General features: G+C 39.2%; 1 protein-coding gene across 2 annotated transcripts; it reads left to right on the top strand.

Annotated features, from left to right (window-relative positions):
- The first annotated feature begins 3,562 nt into the window (after window positions 1-3,562).
- Window positions 3,563-19,774, top strand: khdrbs1b (KH domain containing, RNA binding, signal transduction associated 1b). Of its 2 annotated transcripts, XR_011309454.1 has the most exons (11): window positions 3,563-3,865; window positions 5,762-5,883; window positions 7,047-7,163; window positions 7,569-7,715; window positions 9,717-9,850; window positions 10,507-10,732; window positions 11,226-11,293; window positions 11,637-11,695; window positions 14,165-14,352; window positions 16,496-16,565; window positions 18,332-19,774. XR_011309454.1 is itself a non-coding variant. In XM_069681272.1 (9 exons), the coding sequence occupies exons 1-9, from the start codon at window positions 3,772-3,774 to the stop codon at window positions 14,269-14,271; spliced, it is 1,074 nt and encodes a 357-aa protein (XP_069537373.1). In that variant the 5' UTR covers window positions 3,563-3,771; the 3' UTR covers window positions 14,272-15,490. The 2 variants fall into 2 exon arrangements, 1 of the variants encoding a protein (XP_069537373.1); XM_069681272.1 differs by lacking the exons at window positions 16,496-16,565; window positions 18,332-19,774 and having other exon boundaries at window positions 14,165-15,490.
- Window positions 19,775-22,735: the final 2,961 nt, after the last annotated feature.

Raw genomic sequence — 22,735 nt, 5'->3', positions numbered from 1 at the left:
TTTATTCCACCCTTCAGTGCACGCTCTTGTAAAATAATAAGATGAAGAAGTACAGAGAGACCAATGTGAATACACACTTAGAGCAGGCAAAATCCCTTGACCTTGTGAGTGAAAAGAAACTAGAAACCAGGGTAATCCATCTTTCCTCAAAAGAATTTGCTCGAGTTATCCATGTTAAAACAATGGCGTACACTCAGAATGCAATAGAATAGCATTATTCTGAAATGCTTAACATTTTTTCCTCTATTAATATATCCATTAAATGACATCAAGATAAATGCAGTTGTAATTGTTCAATTGTAAACAACAGGGATTATTAAATGGCCAGTGAATATTTACTTAGATTTATTACGAGGCCAGAAAAAGTATTCAAACTGGATGATAATGCTGTTTGCTAATGATAACAGATTCTAGGCGTACTAATACTTTGGGTGTTATTTGCTTAGATATATCTATTTAAGATGTATATCGACACTATTTCCATTGCAGAAAAGAGAAAAAAGCAAGGTGTTTAGACTAGGACACTGTTGGAATGGAATGTTTCAGGGTCATAGTATGTGAGACTTCGGAGTGTTGGAAGAAGTATCAAAGATATCTCACAACCTGGATTAATAAAACCAAACTTTCTGCATGGCAACGAAGGTGAGAAATTCTGACCCTCACACAGTTATATACGAAAAAGATGTTACATTGAGAAATCTTACTCAGAACTTGTATTCCGTATTAGATAATCCTCAATAAAAAGGATTTCTAGATGCCTTATCAGCATTTATATAAAGGAGGGCACGCCACAACTACAGCAATAACTGAAATTAGTTTTTATCTTTTATTTTATTAGTCTAGCTGTTACGGCGTTGAAGCACCTGCTTGCACTGATGACATGTTTTCTAGTCGACAGAAATATACTGTACATTTTAATCGTACTTATTGTGAGGTAACAGCAGTGAGCTACAGCGTGTGGAGTTCTTTAGGGATGCTTTTATTTACTCTTTTAATAAATGATACCATGTATTTTGAATTAGGCCATCATTGGCATGTATGCTGACGATTCTATGATATACCTCAGCTCACACATCTGGAGAACTTGATATGGTGATGAGTTATGAAATAAAGTTAAGAAGCAAATGCACATGGGGAAATAAATTACTTCTGAATACAGAGAAAACAAATGTATGGTACTTGGTTCAGAATATTCATTAAAGCTTCTAGAAAAGTGATTCCCAAATTGTGGGCTTACAGGTTTGCCGCTGGAGATCTTCGATATTTTACAATTTACCATTTCTGCTTATTTTGTTGCTTACAGATTACTTGAATGTACATGTATTAATTACTTGCACCACGTTACCGAAGGCCAACCATCAATTAGTGATTTTCTAATTGTGAAATAAAACTATAACAATGTTTCCCACATAGACTGGACCTGGACGGGCCTCCCAGGTATATTTACAGTCTCCCAAGTATATTTACCGACTAATTTAAGCATGTCTGTTTTCATTTGAATAGGATCGCCGTCCTTCTTGACAATATTTCAATACAAGACCCCCCGACATTAATGGTTCCCAGATGACTTTGAAAATACTCACTAATTATTAAATGGATAGTTATAAAATTTTGTTCAAACATTCATGTACATCAGGATGAAATGTTATCACACTTTACTTTTACATACTTTTTGTAATGTCTTATCCTTAAGTTCATTACCAATTACATGGAAAATAATTACTTTTAAGTAGTCTCAGCTGATCTAACATGGTAAACATTGCACCAGCATTTGAGCATTGTCATTTAAAGCATCCTTATGTCCCCATTTAACTCAAAGCAACACTTGGCCTATAGTAGTGCCTTTGAGAGCTGGAAGCATGTCTGTCAACTCTTTAACTTTTTATACTGCAGTTCGTAAAATTTGCAGTGAAACCTGCCATAAGGAGCTGCTAAGAATTTCATTACTTTGACTTTTGGTGGTGCTTGTGGGTCCCCATGATGCTCTAGATGTTGTCTCTCTCGTGCTCCTTTGTCCTAACAAAGCTAAAACTCAGGGCAAATGCTGAATCTGTTCCTTTTTTTGGAACATTTGTGGCAAGAGAAATGGTCAGATGCGAAGATCTGAAATTGTGGCAGTTTATGTAAGCCTGACCAATTGTTTACCTTTCATCTGCCCCTGCTCATCCCAGATTGTGGCTCTGTATGTTAGGGTCTGGGAGAAGTCCACACAAGCAGAAGGCAGGGGAGCAAGCTAACGGATTGGAACTCCTCCACCTGCCAAGAGAAGTAAGTCTTCCTTTTATGAGCCAATTGAAATTCAGCTCACATGCTATCCATTCTGTCAATGACAAGAGGAGTCAGGACAACCTTGCAACCCCCAACACTAATAACACTGTAACGGTCAGAGATAGATCAAGCTGAACACTGATAGTTAGAGCGGGTCTTCGGCCTCCCATAAGTGTTTATTGCAGACAATTTTTGCCTTCATTTGTTTTGAGCAAATACGTTCCCTGGTACAGCTGTGGTTGATCATTATAGTTTGTCACTCCAGCAGCAGACTGACAAATTACCTGCAGTTTTTGCTGTTTGTTCAAAGAGCATCCATCTGCAAATAATGCATGCGAGTTCATATGCTTAAAGGTTCAATACACAAAGAATGGTCTGCTCTTGCTTTGTATGCATTAGACCAGCTCCGACCTCTGACCCCTTCCGCTACACTCAGTGGCGTGACAGGTTCATTACCACAATCTGAAATGTAGGAATCAATCCTTGAGAGTCCGTTCTAAACATTCTCCTCACTGCGCTTTTCACTTGCATATAAGTGTTTTTGAATCAATACAAGTAGAGAGGAAAATGGGGGATTAGTCTCAGAACTGGCTTCTGCTAATGGATCCGGTTTCAGCAGCATGAGGCACACTTTATTATGATCAGCTCTGCCACTAAGAGGCAGTAGAAAGCCTGAGATATACTGTAAGTGCCACATCTTTAGGTCACCCTGCCTGAACTAAAATTGTATTAACAAATAAAATCTATCTATCTATCTATCTATCTATCTATCTATGTCTGTTTGTCTGTCTGTCTGTCTGCCTAAAGTCAAAAGCATTCCCTAAAGAATGTTATTAATACATAGACTAGGTCAAAAATATTTTTTTAAAAATCAACCGTACATTACCTTTAAGTAAATAAAAAGTAATCACTGTCCTGTTGAATAGCATATGGTCATTAATCAATTTACTTTTAAGCACTTGCGAAATGTTAGTGTATTTACCTATATGAGTTTCCCACTGAGTAAAGTGAACCCAGTCGTAGGGGACTTCAACAAAAGCCTTATTTAATAGTCTAGGCAATTTTTATTACAACAGCACAACACCGTGCAGCAGACACACCCATACCAATGCTGAAAATCTGATAGTGGGATTATCTCTATAGGAGGCGGCGCACATCAGCGCAGCACACAGTAGGCGGCGTCAGTCCGGAGAACTACGTCCTTCTGAGCTCACTTCCGCCGGCTTGAATCGGATCACTATTCTTTTCAGCGCTTTTGTTCTCCCATTTCCATCCAGCAGCAGCAGCAGCTGAAAGAGGGACCTGTCCGGTTGGGAAACCACAAAGACGCTGAGTAGCGGACCCGTTCGTCGCAGAAACGCCCGGTAGCCACATGCCAAGCGCTGTCTGCCCAGAGGATACACGGTACTCCGTAGTTACATAACTGGACTACTTTTGATATCATTGTTGGGTTTTTCGCGCTTTTTTTCTTCCACCGAAACTGACTCCCTGTATAAACTCAAAATGGAGAACGACGACAAATATCTTCCCGAACTGCTGGCGGAGAAGGATAGCCTTGATTCGTCGTTCACGCACGCCATGAAACTTTTAAACACAGGTAAAGTACTGAAATATGTTTTTTTAATTTACATATGTTTATGCGTTTGAGTTTGAGAGGGGCAAAACAATTCTCGCGAACGCACCTTGGAAAACTGCTCACCTACACGCTTGGTAATGAAAACGTTAGTGTGTTTGCGGACGGGACTGCCCCAGAATACTGACAGCAAGGGTTCACTTTACATCAATTAATGTGTGAGTTTGTGTGTGTATAATTCATGGATACAAGTAGGAGTTAATTAGATAATGTCTTAATGACTAGTGTCTGGGACCTAAATAGCCTGAAGCTATTATAACACCACTGAAAGAATCACACTTTAGATATTCTTCTGTATAATTTCCGCTTCCCCTCACGCAGCTGCGACGTTTCAGATCGGTATACTTCAGTGCTGTCGCGGTCCGTGCAGAGTTTAAACTTGACAACTCACACGCTTAATGGACAAACGGTCGTTTGTTTATACTGGCGAGCCCCTGTTGATCTCGTTGTCTAACAGACACGTTGCGCAGCCGCCTATTAATCTACGTCAGTGTCCGTGACTGGGGTCACCTCGCTTCTTCAGTGCCGAGAGGTGGCCTAGCTGTGGTGACAGAACTCTTGAAGTTCCGCTGTCTGTCAACTGCTGCTGAAGCGTCCTTGAGCGGGAGACTGAAGCCTCGGCATCTCCACGGCTGCTGTCCCGTAGCTGTGCAGTTGAGGAGACAAATACATTTGTTCTTTGGTAATCAGTTTGCTCAGTAATTGGATGGATTTAGTTTTATAGTGAATGTTACTGAGTGCACAAATCTTAATAGGAAAATTTCACTGATACATGAAAATGATACACAAACAGACACGGGAAAGTAGCCTGCTCTTATGTAATATAGATAGAGCTACTTAAGTGTTTTTTGTTGTTGTTTGCACTGTTGCCAATGTGCTATCCCAGTGGTTTTGAGTCATGTTCTGCAAAGTGATTCTTATATGTGACTCGAGTACCTCAGGTAACTCTGAATGTGATTAAGAAGGTCTCTTTATCTAACAGGATGTGCTCAAAGTAGGCTTCATCTCTGATATAAGAAACACAAGAATAATCTAGAGAGAAAAGTGTGTCGGCTTGTTTTGTGGCTCTACATCTAAGGCTTCCTCTATCTGCAGCTGGTATGTGGTGTAGCTGACAGGTTTGCCCATCGCAGGCTCAGGAGTTGTCATGGCCAGGAGTGAGGATGTTGTTTAAGATGGTACTATTGAGTACTGTGCCACATGGAAAAGTTGGCAGAAGGTGCTACTTCAGAAAATGTAGCTATGAACTCCTTTTTTAAATGATGGTTTGCAAGGTTCAAGATTAGGTCCACAACTAACTATGGAGAAGTATTTTCCTTATTGATTAGTCTGGCAATTATTCCCATAATTAATTGATGTTTTTCAGATTAGGAAGCTATAATTAAATATTTCTCCAAAAACAGAGATATCCAGTTTACAATAATTAAAAAAGAGAAAAAAGCAAAACCCAAAAAAGCAAATGTTTTGGATTTGTATTTGAATATAAAAAATAGTTGCCACTTACACTCTTTTTTTCACCCGGAAGCTCCAGTAATGGTTTGGCATCCAGAAAACATGTTTTTCAATCTAAATGTTTCGGTTTAAACACGGCAATATTAAGCTGAGAAGTGTTGTTTTTAAGCTGAGGATGAATAGTGGTGCATTGAAACAGCTTCTAAATTTAATGTACATGTCCAAAAATTTTAATTTTTAAACTTAAACAAGCTTAACCTAGACATAGAGGTTGCTCATGACCTGCAAATCTCTAAATAAATGCTTAGTTAAAAATATGCATGTAGAAGTGCACTAGGTTTTTTGCCTCTTTGAACACATTTTGAATGCATAAAACAATTGCCTAAAACAATTCCTCTCGCTTTCTAGAAATTGATAGAATCCAGAAAGGCGAGACTAAAAAGGAGGCTGAAACATACCTGGATCTTTTTACAACAAAGAACATCAAGCTTAAGGAACGAGTTCTCATACCTGTCAAACAGTACCCGAAGGTGAGCTTTCTTTGCCCTTGTTTTTTTTTTTTTTTTCACTCCGTCTTCTTTCCTCTCGATTTAATTTATCCTGCAGACAAGTCTCAATTACATAAAGCCACGGGGTTACTTGCGAGTCTTAAATTACTCTTCTCAACCTTGATCTTTAAGCTCCTGTCTGTAATTACAGCTGAGAGCCAATACTGGCATGTTTTTTCAAATATTACCAAAAGGAGCAAAATTTTAATAATACAATGATTATGGAAGCACTACATTGCATTGTAACAGATACTGTGCTCAGAACATTGGACCCAGTCTTTTGTGTGTAATTGAAGTGTTACTTGACTATGTCATGTAACCTCCAGTTATTCCCTAACATGAGAGTTTAGGATGATGGTTTATGGTACAGGAGAAGGCATTTGACAGTATAATCTCTCCTTTAAAACTCAAAAGACAAGCCTCTAGTTGCATAATGCTTCATTTGCATGTTGTTTAATTTATTTGCATCAGTTTGAGTCATCAAGGTTTACATGGAGCTGGCCTTCTCTGTAACATTTAGAATTCTCTTTACTTGATGTTTGCAAAAGTTGATAGATCCACACGTCTTTAAAATCTTAAACCTCAAGAGTAATACCTATTGAGCACCTCCAGCATCAGATTATCATGACGTAGTCGTGTCTGTGGGGTAAGACGGCTTCTGATCTCCAGGAGGCTGTCTCAGTCTGCCAGCCAGACTTAGTTTAGGTTGCTACATCAGTCCGCTCTGTCAGGGATGAAAAAAAACTAAAGAGTGATCTCAGATTGCAAAAGCTACTTTTAAACCTCCAGGAGACATTGCTTCCTTGGGGGCAACTGTGCTAAATGTGTTTTTAAAATGACAGCTAATTTAAGAACATGACATATACACATGGTAATTACTTTGTTTAAAGATTGAGATGGCAAAGATTGCAGTATTTGATCACAAGTTGGTTCTGGTTCAGTGCTTGGATTATTGTAGTAAATGTAACTGAAGGTATTACAGCCCCCAAGAGCTCATATCGACCGTCTCTGGTAAATCTACTACTTAAGGCTGCAGTATGTGCAACAAGACCCTTGACAGTGATTGCTCCTTCACTCTCTTGGTATTTAACTATCCCCTGCTTTGATTGTCAGGCTAATTTTGTTCTGCTTTGTTTTGCTATTAGTTCAATTTCGTGGGGAAGATTTTGGGACCTCAGGGCAATACAATCAAACGTCTGCAGGAAGAGACTGGAGCCAAGATCTCTGTGCTGGGCAAAGGATCCATGAGAGACAAATCCAAGGTAATACATACACAGACACACGCAGTTGGTGTTACACACCTGTGAGAAGTGTACCTGAAGCCATAACGCATCTGGCCTGCACTTCAGAGGGATGGCATGTACTCAGTCCAGATGGCGTCAGCTTGCAGGATAGTTTGGATGAATGTAAACGTAAAGCCAAGGGCATCCACGCACTGCACATCTGTTCCAAAAATCTTCAGGATATCCTGTCTAACCTGCTATCTACCCGTTTGATCTCATTATTAAGCTACATAAAGAAAGGGGAAAACCCATCCCTGCCCGATGCCCTCTGTGGTGGGGAAATGTGATAACCTCTTTCAAAATTCATTTCATTAATATAAGGTAATGTTAGTTGTGTGCTTTCTTTGACTTGCTGACACTCCGGTTATGTTGCCCATGTCTCAGGAGGAGGGGCTGAGGAAAGGTGGGGAGCCCAAGTACGCCCACTTGTCGATGGAGCTGCATGTATTCATCGAGGTATTTGCCCCGGTGCCAGATGCATACCTGCGCATGGCGCATGCCATGGAGGAGGTCAAGAAGTTTCTGTTCCCTGTGAGTCTGACTTAATTGCTTATCTTGCTTGTTTCTCATTGTTTTTTGGTTGGAGAGTGTCTATTAACCTGTCTGACTGGACTTTGTATTTTTTGCCATTCATGATTATCAAGTTTATAATTTATTCTATACAATATCAATAATATTAATAAACACTCTTTCACACTTTCTGAGGATAAAGTAGCCTAATGCTTTTGGACTGAAAGAGCATGTCTGTTCTAAAGACATAGTGCAAAGCAAGTTTTTGCATTTGTTCGTTGTTAAATCAGAGTCAGATGTCAGTACTCTTCAGTCATTCAGCTGAAACTGGAAACTCAGCCCTACAAATTGAATTGGTGTTGCAACTAAAAATAACTGTAATCTGTTAAAAGTTTTAGTCTGGAAAAAATATCAGTCGGAGAAAAGAAAGCCTGTTTCTGAAAGACAAAGTAGCTAATCTTGTGTTATATTTGGTCTTAACCTCAAAAATAATTGGGTAATTTACTGACCGTGTGCTTTTCCGAGGATTGTTGCGAGTTGAAGGTAAAGACAGTGTCTGTCCATCACTGTGTCCTTACCCAAGTGTCATATCCAGAGAGTGAGGAGAATCTGCTTGGCTTCCAGACATATGTGTGGTAGAATTCATCCTGTGTGGCCTTCACTTAGTTTATTGGTTTTATGCTGAGAGATTCTTGAGCACAAGCCAACCCGCTGTTGAACTGGGCTGCAGCCCATAGTGGTCTAACAAAGGCTCATTCCAAAGCAGGCCAACAAGCCCAACATTTTAGAGTATATGTTCAGGGTGCTATGGAATAGAGTCCTTTGTTTAAAGGTGAGACGAAGAGGCTGAACGAGAAGTCGCAATGCTGGCATTGGCATGACCATAAAAGCTATCTCCTGCAGAACCTATCGTTACAATTTAAAGCCATAATCTGTCAGGCTTGAAAGCCTTCATTTGGAGCAGGGTCATATTTTAATATATTACTAAGGTTTCGCAGAAAATGGATGGACGTGATTCGCAGGGGAAATGTTTTATTTATTACCTGTACTCCTCCTCAGGTAATCCAGAAGGCTTTGACTCTCTTGTACTTCCTTGTCCCTTTTACATCATTATACCTGTATTTCTAATGGTTTAAATTCAACATCAGTGCTTTGCCCCGGCTTGTAGGATTTGTTTTGTCTATACAAAGTAATATCCACTGAAAATTAATTAATCTAAACACCTTGATGGGTAAATGTGTGTCACTCTCTGACTTGTTACATGCCGCTGCAGTAACTCTGCTTCTTGCCTGAGATGAATCTGTAATCAGTCAAATGGCGCGTTTGCCTGCTTCTGCTGCAGATAAATTGAAAAATGCCGCCTGAGCAGCATATTGTACTATCACTCTTTTTCCTTATTTTTCACCATCATTAGATCTCCGTCGAAATTTCAGGGATTGATTTATGAAAAAGAATTGATTGGGTCACAGTGCAGCCCTTGCGATTGCTCCCTGAAGAATGGCAGCGGATTGTGTTGCAGGATTTGTGCTGCTCAGACAGGCAGTGTCACTAATCCATCCCAATGTATTGTATTTGTGGATAGAATAAGGTAACCGCTGATGCAGTCACACCAGACTTGTGAAGAAGTGCAGGAAGAAGTGATTTACATTTTGTGCATGATGGAGAGGCACAGGAAGGCAGGGAGTGTGGATGGATGCTTTCCAACCTCCCACAACCACGACCCCCCCTGCCCCCTTCTCTTTAACACTCTGAGTCACTGGCACTGAGACTTTTCTTCTACTTGCTCTGTTAGCTGTTCGGGGGGTGCTGTGTTGTGGGCACCTCAGTAATTGTTTTTACCCCGTTATTCATCACTCGTTCTTTCACACTACCTCATTTTCTTTCCCCTCTCCTTCGTTTTTTTGCTTTTTATTTATGTGCCTTCACTTGTCATGTCCCCTGTCATGTGCTCTTGTTTCTCATTCTCTCTTTCTCCTTTTCCTGTTTTTTTTTTTTTTCATTTGTGTGTGCGTTTGTGTGTAGGATATGATGGATGATATCTGCCAAGAGCAGTTCATGGAGATGAGCTACCTGAATGGAGGCCAGGAGCACGGAGCCCGAGGCCGAGGGGGCTTGCCTGTCAGGGGCCGTGGAGTCCCCCCTTCTGGAACACACAGGTTTTGAAATGCACATACATACACATATGCACACAGGGTTCCTTCTATAACAGCTGTTGGGTCATTGACCAAATACAAAGAGATAAGCAGCAAAGGAACCGCTAGAAGTTTTATGCATTGTGCAGCTGCATACAAAAGAGCAGATCTTTTGTGTGAAACGTGTGAGTAAAAAAAGTGAAATACAAAGAGGTCCACACATGACGTGAGCGTCTTGATGTGAAGAACACTACAAATATTTGTCATAATTAGTTTTCTTTTTTCAAAAGAATAGCTTGACATTTTGGCCAACAAGCCTACCTGCTTTCCTGGCACGACTTAGATGACAAGATTACCACTCGTGTCTAAACGGTAAATAATGCCAGTAGGCAGCCAAATGAAGACTGAAAACAGGAGATAACAGCTAACATGACTCTGTCAATAAATAAAACAAATTTAAATACCAACACCGTCAATGCTCACTAATTAACATGGTTTTAACAAACATGAAATGCTAAGCTAACTTCTGGATGGACCTATATATTTAGCGCAGAGACACAAGATTGTAGCCATCAACTGATGTAACTCTTTTAAAGAAATTGAAGAAGCATATTTTCTAAAATGCTGAAATGTTCCGTCATTAGAGGAACACCGTGTTAACTTAGTGTTTCTTTCTCCAGGGGAAGGGGAATGCCTCCTCGGGGAGGTGTGACTCGAGGCGGCCCAGGCAGAGGTGGAGCAGTGAGGGGTGCTCCAGCAGGCCGAGGAGGACCTCCTGCAGCGCCTTCCAGGGGAGCCGTGGCCCCCCGCGCTAGGCCCCCAGCAGGTGGCCCCCCCCAGAGAATGGCACCTCCACCCCCCCACCAGCACGCCCCTGCCGTAGCTGCGGAGACATATGAGGAATATGTAAGTGCATCTGTTATTGGAAGGTAGTTTTAATGTATCTATTAGTTTGTGTGTGGATTTGCTCAGCAAATATGTTATAGGTTATATTAAAGTTAGTTGTGGTTAGTTTAAATATGCAATACAAATAAGTGAATATCTGTTTAAACTTACATTTTGATTAGGTAGATATAAGGAATGATAAGACCTAATAAAGATTCAGTAGTGCAATGGCCAAATTATGATTTTGCTGTTGAGACTTTATGCTGTCAGGTGTGATGAAGACCTTTTCCACCCGTGTCTCTAAATGAGATTGTTCTGGGCCCTCTGTTTGCACTCAGCTTTGAGTTGCACATCCGTCAACACAGGAAGTAGGGATCTGGGATGCTGGAAACATGATGGGAGCGTGTCTGCTTTAGTACAAGTGTAGTTCTTTGGGGACACCTTGACATTCATGATTTATGAACACACCTCTCCTTAAATCTCACTCTGTTTCTCTGTTTCCTTTCCTCTCCAGGGCTACGATGAGAGCTACACAGACACGGCCTACGAGTCATACGACAGCTATTACAGTCAGCCGCAGGCGTGAGTGAATCAGACGTCTCTTTGGTTATTTTCACCTGCTTCTCATAGAGTGCACGCACATTGCCTAGTTGCGAGGAAAAGGATTTGAGGAGAGCAGAAATACATTTTAGACACTGTGCAAAAATTCAGTGCTGATGGTACTTCATGTTTCATGGTTTGAATGGGGGTGTTATTAAGGGGAACCAGCCAGGACTAGGATGTTCCATGCTAGAGAGTTAGCTTTGATCTTATTCATGAAAGCCAATTATCATCCCCCTAGACATTACTGTCAGCAGCTACTTGATGTTTTTCAAAGATTACAAGTTATTTTTCTTCTTCTCTCTCACTTTTTTTTGTCCATCAGAGAGCCAGAATACTATGACTATGGACACGGAGAGACAACAGAGTCGTACGAGTCTTATGGTAAGAATAAACTTTATTCATTGTCAACAAAAACAACCTTAGTTATACTGAATATAAAAGGTGTGTTTATAAATATGACCAAAAAAAAACTGAATATGACCTTACAATGTATTTTTAATTGTGTTTAATTTGAATTTTTCATAAACATAAAAGGGCAATCAGGTATGCAATATGTACCTGTATTGTTGGACAATATGATGGTATAAACCCTGCAACTATTTTGAGTAAAACCTGTATGTCATAAAGTTATCTTTCTATGGAACCTAGCCATTCCCCAAATTCTGCCACTACAAGATCACCTTCTAACTTTATAAGCCAGTAAGAATTGAATCTGATTTTTTATTTTTATTTTCCTAAACTATTGTTTGAGCTAAGGTGTGTAAGCCGTTTCAGAAAGGAGGTTCAACAAACCCTGAGTCTAACCCCGAACTGTGGTTTGACTTACTCTGAGTTAAAATTCGCTGGCTTTTTGGTTTCAGAACAGCTGATCAGAGTTAGTTCAATCAACTCTGAGTAGGTTCAGCCAGAGTTAAGTGTGTGCACGATACCATGATTCACCATGGCAACGGTACACAAAAAGAGGTCCTCCTACGTCACACCAGTGGAGCTCGAAATCCTCATGCGGACATACAGCGAATATACGAGCATGTTTTAAGAAAAACAAAGAATAAAAACACGGCTACAGCTGCAAAAGAGAGAGAAGCAACGTGGGAAGAAATTGCTGCTCGAGTAAACGTGTAAATTTGAACTGGTCCATTTATTTGATACTTAATTACGACTGGAAGCTAAAATTTAAATTAATTTAGGAGCAATCTAGCGGGAGAAAAACGTACATGGAAGCAGTTAAAAATAAAATACCAGAACATCATTCAAAGGTACAGCTCAGGCAGAACAGGCTCATGGCTGAACCTCACTTCAATCATATTTTAAATATTAAACTAATGAAATTTCATTCAGTGGCTGTTTTAATGTGCATTAGCTTTATCCCTAACATGATACTGACTTCATATACATTATAATTTATGTTGATTAAACTGCATTGTGTGAGTTTAAAAAAAAAAAATTCCAATAACTTACGGCGTCTTATTTGAGTGCTCTCGGCTTTGGAAAGTCTAAAAATGATGACTTTGACACAGATTTGTCTTTTGATTATTTTATCATAATTATAAAAGACTTTTGCAAAGGTGTCAGAGCACCACAGAGAGGCAACGTTTTTTTTTTTTAAATTTGTAACGGCTCAAACATGCGCGTGAGACGGGCTGAATGAATGAGGAAGTCGAATGAGGGTTTTATATTCTAGAGGGGGGAGACGGAGCAAAACTCAGAGTTTCCTGAAGAAAACCTGCTCCGGACCAGGTTAGGTTCACAGACACAGTTACCATAGTAACCAACTCAGAGTTAAAGTTATCTCTCTTTCTGAAACGGCAAACCCGAGGTTTCCCTCATTTTAGGGTTAACAAACCCGGGGTTTTCAGTAAACCCGCTTTCTGAAACGGACCCCTGGTGGACTGAGTGAGTGTCAAAGTGAGAGTGAAGAAGCGATGTTGTGGTTGTTCTGTCAAGGCAGACAGGGGTGTGCTGAGTGTTGCACAGGAGGGTGAGCAGTATAAACAGGGAATGAAGGTGTTCATGTACATTATGATATAAATGTTGCGATGTAAATATAATATGCAGACCTTCAAGCAGAGTTCCTGAGCTTTGTGTTAATACATTTTGCTGTTATTTTACAAATGCATACGTGTTTATCATCACAGACATGTTGAATAGACACTAAAATTGTATTTATAACCATCGATGTTAAAATATGTGACCTCTTTAAAAAGCCTACGTTTTTTTTTACTGTTGTGGGTCTGAGGCAGGTGCTTTTGTTTGAAATGAAGTTCATGACAACATAATTAAATATGAGGAATATGGCATTTTCTAATTAACACATTTCAAGCCATTTTTTTAATTGAATGTACAGAACAATAATTGATAGGTACTGTAACATGGTACGTATACTGTTAAAGTAGATTTTGGCCTCATCACCTATCCCCATATCTCTTCATAGTTATGAATTAATTCAACTATCACACAAATGTATTATTTATTATTATTTACACATTATTTTTAATTTAAGACTTTTGTCCAATTTCCCCAAAAAGGTGGCTCAACAGGCAGAAGGGCTGCTAGATTTCATAATCAACTAGCTTCCCTCTGGAATTTGTTGAAAACTAACAGCACTGCAATAATCTTTCTCAATTTTAACTCGAATTATGATACACAGCAGCCGACAGGCCAGCAGTTTTATCTCGTTCCAACGTGTTTTTAAAACTCAAGGATACCCCAATTATTTTTGGGTGGCTTACACTGAATGTAAACAGAAACCAAAAAAACCCCAAAGGGCACCTTTTATTTCCACCAACCAATAATCTTATTTATTGCATTTATTATTAATGCAAATGTTTCATTTTTGTGTATCCTCTCCAGGCCAAGATGACTGGAACGGGACCCAACGAACAGCTCCAGGGAAGGCCCCTCCCACCTCTAGAGGTGCCAAGACGCCTTACCGGGAGCACCCATACAGACAGTACTGAAGCGACTCACCACCCTTAACGTGTCGCCCTGACTACCGCCTGTGTACCACGGCAGCTCTCGCTTTAAGCAGCCCGACAAAAGTAATTGTCTGTTTTGTCTTTGGTTTGATCTTTCCTACACCGGACTTTATACAAGAGAGCAAATTGGGAACTGAAAATCGGAACTGTTTTTTGAGATTTGACCGCGAACACCTTCCCCCACCACTACTTTGTCATTCCAAACAACCACCTATCCAACCAGCCACCAGTCCTTCCACCAAAAGCGGCTTTTAGATGGGCTAGAGAGGAGAAGTTGGCGTCCTTTCTTTGTTAATTTTTATTTGAGTTTTGGATTATTTTGCTGTATTTTTTTCTCTTACCCTTTTAAATCCCCACTGGCTTTTTTGCATTGTTTATAATCGATTTTTTTAACTGTTTGGGAGTAGCCATTTTTAGGGGAGTTAGGGGTGGATTATCCACTTGTTTAAGGAATTCATTATAAATGTTTTTAAATAAAAACGAATCTGTTGAGGGTCAGTTGCAGATTCCCATTTAGGCTACATTTCAAAATTCTGTTAATATAGTCAAATAAAATACCTTTTTAAACTTTCAATTATGTAATATAGAAACAAAACAAAACTATCTTAATTTAAGTGAAGGTTAAGAATCAATGTTAATGGAATCAGTGCAATTCCTTCTTGATGATGGTTTGATTTTAAATAGTTCTAAAACGTTGTCCATTTAGACTTAGGCAGCAATATTTGTCATTGTACTTAGAGTTTTGAAATATAGCCCTAATAGACACTGTTGAGATGGACTGTCCTCATATCCTCAATCTGTTTTACTTGGTAAAAATTAATTTTAAAACTCTGAAGACAAAAATGTTTGTTTAATGAGATCATGGCCGAGAGATGGCCTCCTGTTATGCTAAACCCAGTTCAGGTCTTCTTTTTGTGATCTGATTCTCTATAAACTGCATGCACAAAAAGTTCACAAAAAAGGATTGGGACAAAAATCTCCACATGGGTCTTCTCTTTTTCTAGAGAGAAGGGATCCTGCAGCTCAATCCGAACTCTTGTACATATTTTAAAACATCCTAACTGTACTTATTCTGCCACTAGTATCTGTACCCTCTCCATAAAATGCATTATGCTACATGTGTAAGCTTGCCTAAATAGGTTACTAAATCTGTCCAAAAGATGTTTTGCAGCAGTTTGTCAATAAAGCTTAGTTTGTTTTTATGAAATTTAACTTGCTTTATTTGTTTCCTGTCCTAGTAAAATTCTGAAATGGCTTTTTTAAAACAACCTTCAGCAATCAGATGTAGGTGTTTTCCTTTGTTTCTCATTCAAAACCGCATTTTAAATCTAAATGAATGTATTGACGTCTGAAGACTTTAACCCTACTAAATGATGTCTTGATTGATTATCAAAAGAGCACAACTTATTCTTTCTCTCTCTTTCTATACTTTTTAAAAAGGACCCAGAGGTAAGACCTCTAAAATAACCTGGATAGCTTCCTAATGTGTATAGAGTAAAGCATTGATTGCCTGGGTATGTATAAGACTTTTTCAATCCTCTTACCTGTGGTCGTAATCGTTAATGAGAATTGCTTTTATAGCATCTGAAAATTAACTGAATTCAAACCACCATTCAGGTCTAGGCTTCATTGTCATGAATGACCCTGGCGCGATGGCTACTTTAGTACAGAGTAATGGCAGTGCAATGGAGAGGATGGTTATAACCTAGAGAACTCCACTGTAAAGGTAACCTAACCCTAAATGTTTAATTTCGTAGTGTGTTTATCCATTGACATAAACTTGCTGGTAAATGCGTACAATTTCTTAAAATATTATTATAGTCATGGCAACAAAAAAAAGAATCGACTCAAAAGTAAGAAAAACGTAATTACCAATATCACACAGTAGTGGATTATATATACCAAAATAACTGTTCTGTATACTAACAAAATCTATTAGAATAGTGTTAATGCAACTCTTGCTAAAATGAACAAAGCCAAATCTATGTCAATATCTTCTGTACATTTGAGCTGCAGTTACTTTTTTTTATTTGCTGTGTAAAGGTTGCTTACTGTAATTTTAAAAGGTTTTGCCTATACAAAGTTATTAAAAAAAGCTTGAGTTGCATGAGCATATCTTCTCCTGTAGACATTGCATGATCTCTGTCTCAAGTTTCTCCCAGTGTTTTTAGACAGTGTATTGATTTTGTGTTTGTCCTTCCTCCAGGCACAGCTGTCGGTCATTGAGTGCCCCGGAGAATGACAGTCGTCTGAAGAGAGACTAAAAGAAACCTCAGGTTGGTCCGCCGCTGAACCCGTTTCCATTTTAAAGGACTATGCTCCTGTTTTTTTGCATAGCTTGGACCATTAACTTACAACCTGCATTTTTTTAAATTACTGCCCTCAACACAATTTTAAATATAGATTTTTCTTCCTTCCAGGCAGTCATTAGTGTGTTGACATTTGTTCAATATGAATATCATAGACTGGAACTTGCATGAAATGTGTAATCGATAACTAAGAAAAAAACACTTTATTTATGTATGCATTTATTCTTGTTTGAACCTTTATTGTCACTTTGCCAACAGTAGGCTGTTCTCTGAATATTTTAGGAAATATGTGCTTAGCTTAGCATAGCATAAAGACTGTAAACAGAGAAAATGCTTGCCTTGCTCTGTTAAAAGAAGACTATATCTACCATACAAAAACAGATGCATAAAAACTGTGTATTTAGGGACCAGATATCTCCATAATGTACATATTTTTAACAACTGAACTTACCACAAATCAGGAATTTTAGTCCCTGCTTGCAACACTAACTTAAAAAAGCTGACAAATTTTCCCCTGTGATGGATTAGTCATCTTGAGCTGGAATGTAAAGTGTACACGATTTGTAGGTAATGGTCTAAAACATCCAAAACCACTGGTATGGTCCTTTTAACTTCTCCAATTTCCCCAAAAGACCATTGTGCAAAAAAAACTTTGCTGCTGATGCCTGTGGGCATTTTAGCCAGTGTAATATTATGCAGCTGCAGCACGTTCATGATATTCACAGCATTTCAAAGGTTGGCTGATTCTGATGATTGCCCAGCTCCTGTAAGTCGCCTGGCTTTTGACAGTCCCTGTGAATTGGTGTGTGGCCATGCTAGCCTTCAGCGAGTCTGAGTGTGGGAGAATACGACGCCGGTGTCAGTGTAGTCTCAGGGAAAGTGACTAATGAGGATCCGTAGCTCAAGGCTCTCTGACAGAAGGAAAACAGGAGTGAGAGGGCTGTGGCGATTCCCGAAATGGAACCAGCAGGAGAAAAAAGTTGTCAGGGGGATTGCTCATGAAGTCCTGTCCATGCCTCGAAGGCAGAGGAAAGTTAAATAAAGGTTCGAAAAGTAATGCTTATTGGTAGAACTTGAAAAACATTAACTACCTTGGCATTTAAGCAGAGGGAAGCTGGGTAATGAACCATTTAGGAACATTTTTGAGATGAAATGTATTTGATAGAAAGGTCACTCGTTTGAAGAATGTGTTCGACACGACTGCGTGCAGTTGTAAGACATCTTAAAAAAACATCCTGTTTCTTTGTGTTGATAATGCAGCACAACAGCTTATTTGGAATGGTTTGATTATTACAGATGTCCCTCAGAACAAAATCTTATATTTGATAATGAAAAATATATGCTGTTTCATGTCCAGATTTTATGAAATATGATTATGTCTGGTCCTTTTGTTCGAAGCTGCTGCAAAATGCTAAGACCTGTGACCACATTAGCTGTTAATTAAAATATTTATTTACTGATTTAAAATCAAAACTCTTGGCAGTAATTATGTATTGCTTAGCAAGATGGTGCTTATCTACTGTTGAAAGGCTGTGTTGCTTGGCAGGAAAATGACCCTTTAATCATTATAGCCTGTGGCAGAAAAAGAGCTTTTTTAATATTTTAGCAAACACTACTTATCTGGTATTAAATCACCGTGAAGCAGAGGAGGATTTGTGACTAAAAGAACCAACAATGTGTGTTTACATGTGGGCCCCTTTTAGCATCTCTCCTGTGGTTTTGTCTCTTTCCAGTGAAGCCGTACACAGGAGCAGCTCAGCAAGAAGAAGGTGGTCACACGAAGCTCTTGGGGGGTGGGCACCCTGTTATGTTCCTGGCTTGGAACGGTTGTGGTGGCTGGCTGCCACGTGACCTACAGGAGCTGGTCGAAATAGCGCGGGGGAGAGGAGCTGGCTCAGACTCCCACTGGAACACAACAAACAATGCGGCTGTCAGTGAAGACATTGAGCTTGCTGGGATTCCAGAGAAAAATTCTCAGTTTCTGAGGACTTTTTTTTTTTTTTTCACAATGTCTACATTTAATCTCAATATTGAGCCAGAATGAATTATCCTCCTGTAATTATTTTCTAACATTGCAGATGCCCACTTGAAGCCTTTGCTGATTGCACACTGCTGTACCCAGCATTTACAGACCACCCCCTCTTCCAACAAATGTAATTGTTACAGCCTAATTTGCCATAAAATGAGCACTCTTGTTATAGTAGGCTGTGAAATTATTTTTAATTTCTATTAACCCTTGAATAAGACAGGAAAATAACTCTGCGTTTTTGCAAGGCTAGCTGTATTTCCCCACTCAAAGAGAATTGTGTGACATCTCCATTTTAAGGATTACATTTTTAAAATTCTTGCTGCGTCATATTTAACTTACTCGAGAGTTAAAGGTGCCTGCAAAGTCTGGATTGCTAGTTCACTGCTGACGGGTTCATTGCAAGCTCACACAGGAACACACACACACACACACACTCTGCCACATCTTGGCATTGCACGGCCCTCGAAGCCCCGAGGATATCAAATGCTAATTCAGCAGCCTATTTGCATGTACTCACATGTACCCTCCCCACAAATGTGCAACACTTTCATAAGCAACACTGGCCTGTTTGCTGCTGTTCAGCATCCAAGTATGATAATTCAGCGAGATGGGCCCAGGAGGAGAGCTGCATGTGAGAAAGGGACAGAGGGTGAAGACAGACATTACAACTTCTACCCATCTATCCATCATGCCTCTGCTGATTTGATTCCCCTCTATGCCATTTTCTGCTATTATCACTGGTGATATTGCATCTGCCTGTGGTGCAGAGTTACATTTAGAGGTCAAAACTATACTTTCCTGTATTAGAAACACATTTCTCTGCCCCGATTCACTGGTCAGATGCAGCATTACACAAGTCAGAGGCTCCATTTAGTTTATTGAAAAAGCTAGCAGCTTAGAGGAAAGAACATTAGATATTAGGACAGAAACCTTTATTTGAGATGAAATGTCAACGGGCCATATCCAAAACAGATCATTCTTCAGTCTTTATGAGCTATTATGTCTAAAATAATGATTTTTGTGTCTCCTATAATCTAATGAAAGATAAGTGATGGCGTGAAAGTCATCTCCTCTGCTTGAATCGATGAACTGTCAAGAGTGTAAGGATGGAAAAGAAAGTAAATGTTACTGTGCTATGATCAATAAAAGTAGACTTGAATTTAAGCAAACCATGTATCAGTCATCTGTAATATTTCCTCTTTGCTGTAGCTGCCTGCAACACAGTCTGCTGTTTCTATCCACTTCCATGTAGTCAAGTGGCGTGGTGCGTTCACATAACGCTACGTGGGAGAATAGATGGAAGAAGGTGAGAGACAGGAGGCCAGGCAGGGTGAGAGTTTGGGGGGGTACAGAGTGTGGAGGAGGATGTGTGAAAATGCTGTGAGTGTGTGTTAGAGGTGGAGATACTGTGGGCAGAGATGGTGGACAGCTGGATCGCATCTTCTGGTCGTGGAGGATTCACACCATCCGAGGAACATCGCATGCTGACGCCTGTGAAGACTGACAATCAGACTCCCCCAGATACACATCAGCTGCTGCTTCAACAGCAGAGACAAAAATCTAGGTGACTGTCGGTGCTTTAAGTGGGGTGAGCTGACCCCTAAGTGTCGTTGAATTCCTTGGGGAATTACAGGGGAATCTTTAAAGATATATGGGGATGGCTACTATAATAAGCAGTCTGTGCACTCCTCTGTCCGCACAGCCGTGCAAAAAGGTACCAAAAGGAGGTCACAGGTCGGAAGTGTTAGAGTTCATTTACAATGAACTAAGTGTTCCAATTTTTTCTTATTTTCATCAAGTCACACAAAAAAATTACATTTAGTTCATCTTTCTAATAGGTATAACACTCAAGTATCGCCTTTTCTTCTCTGTAACAGAGCTAGTCACACGATGCAGGCTAACGAATGCCTTCATGAAGATAAACACAGGCGCTGTAGTTTATTTTAGTCCATTCAACATTTTACATCTTGTGACTTAAATCAGCTATATGCCAAATTTGTATTAATAAACATCAGGAGAAATGCTGCATTTATTATCAACGCATATCTCCAGCTCATTTGCTATTGTCTGGCGAAGATGCTTATGCTTTCATATTCAGGTAGAGATTAGGTTGATGTTTCTTTTTTTGACGTTGAGGTTTTTTTTTTTTTAAAGATAGACCTGAAGCAAGTGTTCCTTTAGTGGTTTGAAAATTCCATTTACCATTTAAAAACGTTAATTCAATTCACTGCTCATGCAGAGTTGACATTTTGATATTAAATACATGGTCTTCACAGATCACTATGAAACTCTAATTATGAAACTGATTTTTCTCAGTTGGAAAACACTTCAAAGTTCTTGCGCTCAAGAAAATCTAATAGATACAATGGATTATGAATATGACAAACAAAAAAAATACCTACATTCAATTTGATTAATTTCATTTTTTTTTTTTACAAAGTTAATTTTTTTAATGTAAAAATGTTTTGCTTTTTTTTACTCAGTGAATAATTGTCTCATAAGGTGAGCAGTGATTGTCTCTGTCTCTCTGTTTCACCCTATTTATAGTGCTACATTGTAAACAACAAATCTGTGTTAAAATTGTAGAAATAAACAAAAGTACCGGTTATCTCAAAGTCATAAAATTACAAATGATTTCCTAAAAACAGCCCACCAACAGATCACCGCTTTCCCTTGTCAGATTTTTATTTAACAATTGGTAAATAAACAGTGGCCACTCAATTTTTTTGTGGTTCACTGTTGCACCGCCAAACACTTGATAGTGTTGGACAGGGAAAGCATGTTGTTGTCAGGTAACAAAACAAACAACACTATCACCTTCAGGGCAAAGCCAAGGTAGCATTATTAGTTCACTAATACTTGCTGGAAGGTCACAATTTGATCTAAAGTAAGCCTGAATTACATGAATCAGTTCTTTGTCTCAGTCTGCCCTCACTTGTTTGCTTTTGTGTGAGTCATGCGTTCTCACTGCTGAAATTTCTGTCTGAATATCTGCAGTCTGTGATTGTGGCATTATGGTGTGCAGAATCTGTCTACGTGGCGCATCACAGACATACACCAGTATGCAAAAAGGTGCAGACCATTGTGTCTTCGATGGACAGATGATGCTTTATTGTCCAGGGGACGCGCAAATGTAGAAATAACATTTTCTTTCCATCTGCACATATATTGCACACAAGACAAGATAGCTAATACTCATACTCTCTTCACTGAAGAAAGAAAATAAGTACATTTATCAAAATGTCAAACTATTACAATCTTCTTCAATTTCTTTAGATTTAGAATCAAACTTTTAAATGTTCTATTTAGATTTAGAAAAGTGTGTGATAGACCAGAAGGATAATACCCTTATTTAACAGTTAATTATAACGATACAGCTGTAACATCAAATGGACTTTAACACCACAATTTGTCCTAAAACACATTTATCATTGTGGACCCAACTAAATGACCACCCGAGGGTCTCTGAGACTCACTACATACAAAAACATCAACATCACTAGCAATTTCCTATGTTAAACAAAAGCTTGTTTTTATGCTTTATAACAACATCAGGAAAAGAACAACTTGAATTGCAGTTACAAAATAATGTAAATGTGATTATCTAGGTTGTTAGAGAGCATGATGTGGATAAATTAAATAGATGGGACAGGGTTTTTTAAAGACAATTTTCAGTTTCTCATTTCCCTTACAAGGCTTATCTTAGGTGGAGGTTCTTCTTTTCTGTAACTTGTTAGTGCAAATATAAAAACTGACACACAACGCCGGAGTCTGCGCATATTACAACAGCAGCCTGGAGTCTCATGTTTTCAAATTTCAAGTTTATAACATAAAAAAAGTTACAGAAAATTTTGCTGATATGACTCAGATCTCTGACTGAACAAGTCCACACGCACAGGCTAAGGAGTGCAAGGGATCAGGCAGGGGGCTCCGTGCAAGAGGCTCTGTTTGAAGTGAATGTTAAAACTACAGCAAAGAGACAAAAAACTACAGATTATGGAGCTGCTACATCTGTAGTCATTTATGTCTCTTTAAGTCTGTTGGTTTTGCTCTTATGTAGGTGTTGGGGGGGAACGTATTATTGGAACATATTTATGCATACTCTCTA

This window comes from Semicossyphus pulcher, unplaced genomic scaffold (assembly GCF_022749685.1).
Source record: "Semicossyphus pulcher isolate SPU_LCO1_2020_fin unplaced genomic scaffold, fSemPul1.0.p SCAF_5, whole genome shotgun sequence".
In the NCBI taxonomy this organism is placed as follows: domain Eukaryota; kingdom Metazoa; phylum Chordata; class Actinopteri; order Labriformes; family Labridae; genus Semicossyphus; species Semicossyphus pulcher.
Note: the sequence above shows the minus strand (reverse complement) of the source record. Positions and strands in the feature narration are given on the sequence as shown.